The sequence below is a fragment of the Labrus mixtus genome, chromosome 21 (assembly GCF_963584025.1).
Source record: "Labrus mixtus chromosome 21, fLabMix1.1, whole genome shotgun sequence".
NCBI lineage: Eukaryota > Metazoa > Chordata > Actinopteri > Labriformes > Labridae > Labrus > Labrus mixtus.
Genome location: NC_083632.1, coordinates 7,389,595 through 7,401,883, shown reverse-complemented (window position 1 = coordinate 7,401,883; position 12,289 = coordinate 7,389,595). Strand labels below are relative to the sequence as shown.

Genomic DNA, 12,289 nt, shown 5'->3' with positions numbered 1-12,289 from the left:
CACTGGAGTAACATGGTTGCATTGTTAATAGCTTTTGGTGGCTGAATAGTGGGTTAAACACTAAAACATTCAGGCTTACTCTTGGGACTAATCTTTAACTCTATATATTCTTGCAATTGAAAGTGCCGCATTGATCGCCGTAAATTGGCCGTTGATTGGTATGAAAATGAATACCTGATGCAACTGAATCTATTTAGTAGCACCCATAGTAAGTCCACTTGGCTGCTGATCCTGAACGGATCTGTGTTTCCCCTCTAAATGTCCTGGCTGGTCTAGTGCCAATCTGATCACAGCTTATCACAAATTGAATATGTGTTTAACAGCCGTTTGATATCTCCTCATGGCCTTACTCAGTCAGAGGTGCTTCTTTTGCTCTCCGTCTGTGAAGGGTGCCCTGTTCTGTCCACATTATCAGCTTTTATTTCAAAAGAATATTAAACTGATAGAGGAAGTGCTGTGTAGCATTTATATTAGTCCAGAGCTCTTTATCCAAGTCTGATTCATCAAAGGGAAATGGCAGTGCTGATGAATCCATTTGTATGCTTTTAATATATTCCCTGTTGCAGCTGCCTTTAAGGTTGTAATCTGTCAGCTGCTGAAGGTGTTGTTTTCTGGTCTAAAAGGGATTTACGCATTTTTTTTATCTCACAAGCAACGCACTAAACACCCTAAAGTCTCAAGGGAATGAGAGGATGTGAACGAGTGCACCTCCAAGAACACTGATCCCTGATTCATACCCTTTTCATTCGATTATGAAGAACAGCCATATCAAAGGGGTCTTTTGCTTCTCTCCGATCTCCATGTGCCCCGCCTAACCTCTTTCATCTGTCGGGGCAGAAACTCCATTACAGACAGGGCAAGCTGCACTGGCCTAATCTAACTGGCTTTTTAAACGGCCTTTGAGGACAGATTTGAGCTCTCTCTCTCTCTCCCACTCACTTTTTGTTCTTTTTTCTTTTTGATGGAAGGCGGTTTGACCTTACCTGAAATATCCTGGTTGGGGGTTCAGCAGGTTGCCCTTTCCAATAGGAATCTGAAATGAACAGTTTTATTGTCTGTTTCACGTAAGAGCAACCCTTAAGCTACATTGGACATTGGAAATTATAGCCTCTGTTGTACCATATTTTTATCACTGTTTTCCCCACTTATTTTTCAAGTGGTAACTGGTTCTGAAAAATGAAGCAAAGGGCAAAAAACTGCTCTCCTCGAGCGTCCACTTGAGGCTGACTGCAAATGCCAAAAAATCCCAGTTAGAGCCTGATATTGAAATTCCTGTTTTATAACAGAAATACACGTTTGAAGCCCGGTCCAAAAATACAGTTTCTCATCTTTTTGGCTAATTTCTTTATTCCTAAAAACTGTACTGGGGATGATTTTTTATATCACTCATCTGTTATGATTAAATAAAGGCTGAGAGTTAAACATAATCAGGCATGATAGGGGGGCGGGCAGATTGACTGACATGAAGGTTCGCTGAAGCTGTTTGTCAGGATTGCTAAATCCTGTTACTGACCTCAACCTGTCACCTTTGTTCTTGTTGTTTAGATCAACTGGAATATGCTAGATGCTAGATGATGAGCTAGATGGGCGTGTTTTTGCAGCCAAGATATTCACAGGGCCCACCTTAACTTCACCTCTTTTTGTCTACCTCTTTACAAGTTGGGATTTAGATGGAGTCCGAATTTTCAATATGGGGACCGCCATCATCAGGCTTCATAATTACTTTTTGCAAACCAATGGTTGACATCACCGAGACTATGTCCATATTTCATACAGTCTATATAAGATAAGATATATCTTATCTTATATAGACTGTATAAAATATGGACGTCGCTGAGACTACGTCCATATTTTATACAGTCTATATATATTATCATTAATGTTAGAGCTTCTACTTTGTATGCCCCACATTGATGTATTCCACAATTATGATGAAATATTCTTGAATACTTCTTACACATTTAAGTAAATATTTCAGTATGTGCATGCTATCAAGATGATTTAGCTTTGGAGTGTTTTTATTTCTCACCCAGCATTGCTGTTTATGTTGCAGCCTGTAGTATCCTCAGGGGAAGGTCAATTATGTGAGAAAATCAATACTCTGATAAAGGCGTTTTGTACCCACCCCCTAAAGAATTGATTTTATGCTCGAGTGCTTTACTCAGCTGCTTATGATTTATTAGTTGTTAATGTGCTTAGACACGCTAATTATAAAATCATGTTGTTTGATTTTAGATATTCAGACACATATTAGAAAAAGCTCCCTCTTTTTTTGTCGTGTGGTTCTGTATGAAAGTTCTGTACGCTAGTCCTGTCACATTTTTTGGTTACCAAACATACATTGTAAAGACAGAATATTAACATTCAGTCATCATTTACACCTTGGGAAGCTCTAAAACCGTGTCAAGAAGTTTCTCTTATATTTCCTCAAAGTTTCTTTCAGCTTTTTGACACATTAAAAGTATTCTCGGGATTTCAAAGAAAGGTTTCTGTCACAATTGTTTCTCTCGCTTTACATCCAGTCGGCGTATTTCTCCTCCTCTCCCTTCTCTCGCTATCTATCTTAAACTTTACTTAATCCCTGCATTGACTTTCTTGTGAGCGCTCAGCTTAAAGAGCGGCTGAGGTTTGTGTGAAAGTCGGTTTGAAATATGTATCCGAACACACCACATCCTGAGACGCCCCGACATGAGCTGTCATGTTCCATCAGTCAGAATGTTCCTCAGACGGACCCCTGAGCACACTCGGAGATGAAGGAACGTTCCTGGCTCATACATTTTAAGCAGCACTCTCCTTGCACTTTTCTCTTCCAACCTATTTTGATTTTCGAGATTAACGAGATTATCATTTTATCACCCTCTGTATCTGTTAAACCTTGTCTGACACTGCTGTGTTATCGCATGGAAGTATTTGTTAATTTCACATATTTTTTTATACCTCATGTTTTCCATTTTCCCCTAGAGATAGCCTACACATCTTTCAGTTTTGCTACTAGAATATCCAAGGAGCTAAATCCTGACTGTACGTGTTTTATTTGAACTTGATAACTTTGCGTTTGTGTAAGCTGTTGCTGCTTTGTCCCTCAGCTCTATCAATTTGCCTTTTTTTTACCCAGCAGCAGCCAAGACAGAAAAGCCCATTTTAGCATAAATTATTTTCTCAATGGCAGTGATTTTCTCTGCCAGAACTAGTCTGTGTAAGTTTCAGAGTAATGACAAAGACAGCCCTAACATTTAGATTACTGTATACATGACCGGAATTCTCAAAAAAGATAATGGGTGTCTGCCCCACTCTTTGGGATGAGACTAAAATACAGTGATTGAAAAAGATTAGACCTCTGCTTTTTTTTTTTTAGTGAATGATTTAGGGAAAATGTAGAATGCACATATCCCTCTTGCTCAATAGCAGAAAATGCTTTTTATTGTCAGGCCGATTCTCCTGCAGTGGAAAGGGACACCTCTGGAAATCAATGCGTTTTTGTAAACCTATCTGTCAATGCAAATTTGAAAAATGCTCTCAGGCATATTTCATGGCTGGGGTTCCTTTAATTAATTTGGGAATTGAGATGTGCAGAAGCAAATGAATGGCTGTGTGTGATCTATTGTGCAGTGATGGTCTTTGAAAGATAGGAGAAGTGTAAAAGTGGCTATTCTCCTCAAGATCCTGACTTCTAAGTTGTGTTACGGTCTAAATTGACATTTTTCATGAAGTGTCCGTCTTTCTCTGATGTCCGAGGATGGGAAGCTCAAATGATGTTATGTCTAACTGCTGTTCCAGTTTGTAAGTTATGTAAATTAAGGGTGTCTTAAAAATCATTATCATTTCAAAGCTTCTCAATCGATAAACAACTTAAAAGAAAAAGGAAAATGTAAAAATGTGGGTGGACAATGACCCATTTCAAGTTTAGACACCATATTTGATAACCAGTTAGCTAATACAGCCAGACAACAGCCAATATTAGCATTTAGCCACTAACAAGATAAATTAGTGTTACACAATACAATATGAAAGATATGCATTTCTAGCTAGCGTTATATAAGCTAGTACATTTCTGGCTACCTCAATGTAAGCTAGGAAGTAGTTGAGGTTATTAGTTGTTGTCTAATCCTAGCCCTGATGAATCATTATTCTTTTGCTTCTCCATAGATGAGAAACTTAGATGACATTAAACATGTGAATATTTGAGGGACATTTGCCCATTTCAAGTGTAAACAGCATATTTGAAAACCAGTTAGCTACAATCAGATAACAGCTAACATTAGCATTAAGCCATTTACTAGATAATATAGCCTCACTGTTGGGAAAGCTCAGTAGAGTACGATATGATAGGAAAGACATAATTCTTAGCTAAAGCAGCCTAAGCTAGGTATTTGTTCAGTGCTAGCATTAGCTGCTGTCTTACCGTTACTAAGCTTTTTTTTACTGAAATATTTCACGCTCTTAATTTTCACTATCCATTTCTTTTCAGTAGCTCATTTATTGAGAAGTTAAATGATAGCATTTAAGCTTCCTACTTGAGCATTAGAGAAATGGCGGCCGTGTGAAGAAGGTATATAAATCAAAGTATTTATGTACAGTAGTAGATCACAAACTAGACGGTTTCAAGCAGAGATCAAGCTGAAGGGGGCCTATCCTCGAGTGACTAAAACACTGATTTGACAATGCCTGAACCATCACACTGCTTTGGAGACTGTTAAACGGCAGATGTAGTTTGTTGCAGTCGTGCGGCAAGAGCCCCAGGCAAAATGATAGTAGCCCTTAACAGTCTGTCAGTTAGCACAAACAGAAGTCCTCCTCCTAAAATAATCCCACTTTGAACTCAGCAGGGATGGACTAATGGCTGCATCAGTGCCAGGAACTTTCAGTCACCCTCATTTCCAAGTATTTAAAATGGAGATTATGATAATGTATTGTAACCCAGTCCCAGCACTGAGGCCAAGTCGATTTACGAATCAAAGCCACTCTCCTCCATGTAACTTTCTTTTCATCTTACAGTTTTGTCACTGTCCCATGTCTGTCCCTAAAGCCATCATTGATTAGATTTTTGCCCCTGGTTCTCTTCTTGTGAAATGGTCTATGAAATGGCACTGTCCATACCGCCATATTGATAAAAAATTGGACGGTCTACCTTATGTCCATATAATGTTTGCACACTAGCACCTGATGGTACGCTTTGTCTTTGCCTTCGCCTTCATGTGCACGTCCAAGGACTCACTGTTGTCCTCGTTTTTTTTCTGCAGAACAAAATGTTCATCTATCGAGGAAAAGAGTACGAGCGCAGAGAGGATTTCGAAGCACGACTTCTCACTCAGTTTCCCAACGCAGAGAAGATGAAGACGACCACACCGCCGAGCGAGGACACAAAGTGCTCCTCTGGACAAAGTATCCTCAGCACGAATCAATCATTCATTTCTAAACTATGTGTGCAAATGTGTTGCTTTCAGTTTTGTTTTGTTCAAATCATCAGGGTGGCTACATATTTTCAGAGTAATCGTTGATCAAGCAGAAAAACTTCAACATTCATCTTTCATTTGAATCATTACACATGTTTTTTCAAATAACAGTAGAACATTCTTAGTTAGTCCATAAGTGCATACATCAAAATAAAGAAATCAAATCAAATACAATGCAGTGAAATTCTTAGTTTGTGAAGTTAACTGCCTATTATTGTTCTGCAGCACATTGGACAAAATTATTTGTGTATATTAAACAAAAAGTCCAATAACTTAACGTGTTAAATTTTAAATGCAGAAAGCTGAAAAATCCTAATAGAACTTTCTGAAACAGATTTTTTTTTAATTATTTGATGTTATGCATATCGTATATGTGTATTTGAGTTAAACGTTTGAATTAATTTCCTTGATTTTCCTGCTGTCAGACATCCAGTGTTTTACAGTCAAACCCATCCTCGACCTGCCTGCCAAGTTCCAGAACAAGCCCGTCTCAGAACAAATTGTGAGGTAAGCAGTGTATCCCATTCTACACACTCACATTCTCATTTCTTTACAATTACAGAGTGTGTTTTTCAAAGTCACAAAGCATGCATTTCAATACAGGAAGCCAAATTTACTCTCCCCAGTCACTCAAAAACCATTTAGAGAGGCTGGGACGACATGCACAAGAGCATTAGTGGTTTTTGGAGTGGACCGCTGTGGAGGAAGTGATTAAATCTTGATGTAAATGTGCATCTATATAGAACAAACAGCGGTTGACCTTCTTGTAGTGCCTGTGGTTATTAACTTGTGCCAGCCATCTGCTATTAGCCGCTGTGCCAAGTACAACAATGTTCCTCTGACATCATTAATGCCTTTGTGTCGCACTCCAGGGCCCACTGCAAACAGTGCAGGCCCCTACACTCCCACTTGTTTGCCCAATCTGTACGCCAGTCATCACCCTCCCTGCTGCATCGCTCAGCTGTGCAAATTCACTTTGATATACCACACAACGCATCGCCGGATATAATTAAAAGAAGACTTTTACCTGGAAAACCTTTAGGCAAATATACCTGCGCTGTGATCTTATCACAAGTCTGCACCGGTGGTCACATCCTCCCTGCAGCAGCCTGCCGGCTTGTTTGCTTAGTGTGTCTGATTGGAATGTGTTACTCTGTTAATAGCCTAGATTGGAGAGCCGTGTTAAGAGAGCTATAGAGGATTGTTCCACACCAACTGTCCCTCCTCTCTCTCTCTCTGCCAGCACTCTTCCTCCAGCTCTCACCATGCTTTTCCCGGTTCTCTCCATCTCTATTTCCCTTATTCGTTGCCTCATTTGGTTCTAGAGATCAACTGTGCATAGCAATGAGCCTGAGCTGTTTGAGCCAAAGGGTCACAAGTAGCAGGCAGAGCACACACCCCTGCTTCTGACCTTGCTTTGTCCACACCATGCCACTGCATCATCTCTAGGCCGCCGGCTAATGACATGGCTTGATTAAGGAGGGCAGCTGATTTGTATACCTGTTTATCAGAGCAGAAGCTCAGAGGCTGGGTATTTTTTAAGGCTGAGTCCATGTTTTTTCAGCTAATTTGCTGTAGGAATGGGTCACATCATGTTTTTTTAATAGCGTGTTGTCCTATGTGACCATGCACGAAAGGGATTATTTGGGGCATTGGATAGCCTGGCGGTTATGTCGCCCGCCCCATGTACAGAGGCTAGAGTCCTCGTCGCAGCGGCTGTGGGTTTGAATCCAACCCCGGCCCCTTGCTCTCTTCCCAACATTTCCTTTCTCTCTTCGGCTGTTGTACCGTCCAATAAACACAAAAATGGCACACAAATGCCAATTTTTTTTTTTAAAGGGATTATTTGTTAAATATAAATTCCTTAAAATGCCCTCAGACCAGATTCTCACTTATGACTTCATCATAAACGCATGGTGGCCGTGAAGTTTCAAACACATCAATATTTACCGGTTAAAAAATGTATAAAACAAAATGTTTCCTTGTTAGATTTTATGAAATGTGGAGATTTGTGAAATTCTGTAGCATTTGTGAATATCGTGTTTTGTGAGATATATCAGGGTTTTGTATTATGTTGTGTTTTGTGTGTTGTGTTGGCCATCTTGTTTTCTTTCGAGCCATAAATAACCCTATCTTGACATTTCACATGTCTGCGTGTTACGAATATTTTAATTGTGGATAGACCTCCGCCCATTATAGACTTACATTCATCAAGAGCTGCAGCTACCCCTCTGCAAGATGGCGGCTGCGTTGAAGCTTCTCAAAAGCTTTAAAGCGGCTCTATGTGTTTATATCTATAGGGTCTTACAATATTTTGACAACCGGGTACAGTTTAAGGATTGCAAAGTTTGCAATGTGCAGCCAACATTTATTATAACTTTGACAGTAATCGAGATGCTAATTTTGGCTAGCATAAACTGGCTATAAACAAAATGTACTAAATGAACAGCAGCCACATTCCAGACTTTCAGTGAAAACAAACCTTTTTCAGAATCGCATGATGAGTTAACCTTATTGGGTTTTGTGAAATGTAACAGCATGTTGTGAAATGTTGTGTTTTCCAAAGATGTTTTTATGTGTTTTGTGAAATGACGTTGTGTTTTCCTAAATTACTGTCTCATTTTCACTTCGGGGCCACCATACAAAAGCCTTTTGTACGCTGTTTAATGCACAACATTAAGAGTAAAAAATTGCAGCACACCATCTGGCCATCCTTACCGCTGTTACTTCAAACACAAAAGGGCAGTGGTTTTAGAGCAACTCTGATTCCCTTTCATATTTTATTCATTATTGTTTGCTAATAAAAGCAAACCAGAATCTGTGAACCATATGGCATTCTTTTAGAAATGGGAAATCCAATATGCTCTATGAGGATAATAGATCTGTATTTGTTTCCCCAGGAGAGTGTGAACAGATTTCTGTCTGCCAGATAGAAAAATAAAGGATGGAAAAGAAGAAGTAATGCATCTAATTCAGAGACCAAGTATACGCCCAGGCAGCTTTTCCTGAAGCCACTTTGCCACACTTCCTCTTCTATGTGTGAAAAGTCTATTAACCTGATTTGCCAAAGTTCATTCCTGCCAGTCGTGTGCCACCGTCAGGTATGTTGCAGCTTCTCTGCATGTCTGATATGTCAGACTAACTTCAGGGGTCGCCCAGTGACGTGTGTGACCCTAATATGAATTTAATTACCATGTAGATGAGGCCCTGCACGCGACAGCTAGTCAAAACCAACATGCCTAAATGCCACAGCTCCTGGCAGAGCCCGTCTGGAGGAGGCCTGTCCTGTGTTTGACCTGAAGCAAAGCAATCAACCTTTGAATCCAGCCGTGGATAGCCCATAACAGTTTTAATTTACTCAGGTGCTGATTTTTTTCCCCCCCTCTCTCCAGCTTCTACACTGTAAATGAAGTCCATAAATTCCAGTATTCCAGACCGGTGAGGAAGGGAGAGAAGGATCCTGACAACGAGTTTTCGGTAATTGTTTTTTTTTTTTTTTCCCTGTTGCCTTTGCTTGTCAGTTTTATGTTTCAATTATTGACATCAGTAAAATATAACCGTACAGGAAAATTAACCATTGATTAATCCATTTTGAATTTCTCTAAATAACCTGAATTCTTCTTGGTATTCAACACAGACTATTGATGAGAAATGGACATGGTCACTGTGATGTCACCCATTGGTTAAGTTACTTCAATGGGGACATTCGTTTACTAAATGAACATCGTGGTTTGCTGAATAAGACTTGAAACTATGAATTAAGAGCATCAACACTGAATGTTTCCCGAGTTATTAATCCAACTGAGAAGGAGGGCTGTTTACTCATAGACGTCCATATCAGTGTTTCTCAGCTGGGCTAGCCTCAGGACCCACCACCAACTCCTTAAAGAGAAATTTCCACCAAAATTTGAATTTTCTTTGTACAAATCAAATGTATGTAATGAAAAATGTGTGCAGTTTGGACCTCAGATGGTAGAACACATGTGACAGAACAAAGTGATGATCAAAACAAACAGCTTTATAAAGCACTCCTCTGACGGTTTGACACCATTTTGTTCCCCACACCCGCTGAAAACGGCTTTGAGACCCACTTTTGGGTCCTGACCCACCTGAGAACCACAATATACAATCAGACTTGTTTTTACTGTAAGCGTAGTGGCCCCAAGTGGCATGAGAAAGAATGCAGGTTTAGCTGCTTTTTTTTTTCAGACTTAAAATGTTGGGTCTCCTCCACTTTACAATATTTAGACATGACTTAAAACATTTGAGCTTCTACAGGACGTACACAGTGCATTTTATATGGATGCATTTGCATAACCCAACAGCAGCTTTGAGAAATAGGCACTCGGCTGTAACCAGCGACCTTCATCTGTTTGACGAAGATGACAGAATCTGTATTATTTATGTTTGAAGTGATGATGTTCCCGTTTATTTACATCCCATGGTTAAGTGTTGACTAATGAATCATACCTCCAATAGGTAAACATGTATTACATAACAAAGATTTCCTGTTCGTCTCCTACTCACACACACATTCATTATATTTGTATAACAGATTTAGCTTGGAACAAGTGTCTCAGCTCCACTAACAAGGCCACACATTTGTACATTTGGAAAATAATCTACTAAATCAGAACATAACAGCAGGCACAATAACAATCTGAGGACTGGAGAAATAGTTTGTCCATCTTTTCTGATGCCGATAAGCAGGAAACCGATTACACAAAACAAAGGAATCTCATTTTCGTATCAAGATCAGGTATTTGCTTGTTTGTTCTGCTGGTTTGCAAATAATCACAACATGTAGTGGGGTTGCTATTTCCAGTGAGAACACATGCACACTTCTTTTCTTTGTAGATTTTTCCCAGGAGACTAAATCAATATCAACGCAGAGCTGTGTTTTCTAAAAGCTGAAGATTTGACACTGAGGAAAATGCAATCAGAGGATTGTATTAAGTGTGTTTTAAAGACAGAAGAAGAAGAAGGAGAGACTAAATATGATTATTGTCACTTATCCTGTTTGCTTAATAGAACTATTCCTGTCAAGTCCTGATTTAAACTACACCTAACAATGATGTGTTGTGCAATTAATATCCTCAGTTGACAGAGACAAGGGCCACAAATTCAAACTAATCTGCTCTTTCCCTCGGCTTCCCTTGTTTCCTGTTCCGTGATTCATCAGAGCGGGATGATGTATTGAACTCATTTTGGACTTACTCCATCATGTTGACAGACTGATGGGACTAATGTATTTCCGGGCTTGACATAGAAGGGATTTTGCTAGACGTATTGTATCCATCAAACCTATTAAACATATAAATATGTGCACGTGTCATTTTTCTATCAGCAAGTAAGCACTAAAGCAGACTTTTAGCTGATTATAAAACAGACCGAAAGTTATATTGTTGCCTCTATATGACCTACGAAAGCAAAAGAGACCATCAGCCAGAAAAATTGAACATTCTCTGTAGTTTTTTTTTTATGTCTGATACCATTGTTTGTACTATTAGGGTAAAAATAAGCAGAATAATAGATCTTAAAGGCATGTAGAGGTCAAGATCAGCAAAGACATGAAAGGTAGCCCTCCTCTATAGAGATCACTAAACCGACACAAAGTGGACCTTGGATGTTTTATATTTCCTTCCTTTTAGCTCCATCATTTAAGCTCCCACAATGCATAGCAGAGGATTTTATTTCATTATTGCTTTCCTTTAGCAGGCTCTTGTGATCTGATATCAACACAGGCAGGTGGACACATGAGCTTTGATTTAAGAACCATTACCTCTCACTCTGAGTCAAGCAACATGTCCTCAAGCTTGTTAGGCACAAAAACAGCAGCATCTTGATTTATCTATCAAAGAATCTTTTCAGTTGATTTCTGAAGGTTTTTTTTATTTTGTGTCTTTGTGACTTTGTCAACAGAACATGTGGATTGAAAGGACCACCTACGCCACGGCATACAAACTTCCCGGCATCCTGCGATGGTTCGAAGTCAAGTCTGTCTCCACAGTGAGTATGAAAGTCTGCTTGTGTGTGTGTGTGTGTGTGTGTGTGTGTGTGTGTGTGTGTGTGTGTGTGTGTGTGTGTGTGTGTGTGTGTGTGTGTGTGTGTGTGTGTGTGTGTGTGTGTGTGTGTGTGTGTGTGTGTGTGTGTGTGTGTGTGTGTGTGTGTGTGTGTGTGTGTGTGTGTGTGTGTGTGTGTGTGTGTGTGTGTGTGTGTGTGTGTGTGTGTGTGTGAGAGAGAGCAAAGCAGGCCTCCTAATCAGATAAGGATCTGCAGCCTTGCTCGGAGGCAATCGATATGATTTGTCCACTTAAGCTGTATAGACAGACGCGTGGATGCAGGCGTGCCACTCCCCAGACTAACCACCAGGCACGTACTCTCTCTCGCTCTCTCGCTCTCTCGCTGCCTCTCTGCCAGAGGGCCCACATTGATCCAGTGAACACTCCTTAAAGCCTGTTTCCACTGAAAATAGCTACACAGCACAAATACAGCGAGAAGAGAGCTCAGGACTCGCTCGCTGTTGATTTCCCTCTAATCAAATTACCTGGATTGCTGTATTGGAAACTTGTTGATAAGTGTGTGGTCCGACTGCAATAAGCTACTTTAGTGTTTGCTGTAGCACTTGGAATGGAAACATTTCTCCTCCATCCAACAGAAAGCACATTAAATATTAATTATTTCATCTCTGTTGTTTTGACTAATTTAAATGCGTTGTTGTTGTTGTCCCCATTTTGGGCTGAGATGTTTTCTGTTAGAAGGGGGGTTGTGATTAAAACAAGTGTGAGCACATCTGCAGGCTACATTATCACTCTTGTCTTCCACCCCATCTTTTT

The 12,289-nt window shown here is 39.9% G+C and overlaps 1 protein-coding gene across 2 annotated transcripts in view; it reads left to right on the top strand.

Moving 5' to 3' along the window:
* dock1 (dedicator of cytokinesis 1) overlaps positions 1–12,289 on the top strand; it is a 201,838-nt gene that overhangs the window by 169,356 nt on the left and 20,193 nt on the right. For both annotated transcript variants that reach the window (XM_061028646.1, XM_061028645.1), the window contains exons 41-44: positions 5,241–5,382; positions 5,879–5,960; positions 8,846–8,930; positions 11,376–11,462. In XM_061028646.1, the coding sequence (XP_060884629.1) occupies positions 5,241–5,382; positions 5,879–5,960; positions 8,846–8,930; positions 11,376–11,462 (396 nt within the window). The remainder of the gene's footprint in view (positions 1–5,240; positions 5,383–5,878; positions 5,961–8,845; positions 8,931–11,375; positions 11,463–12,289) is intronic.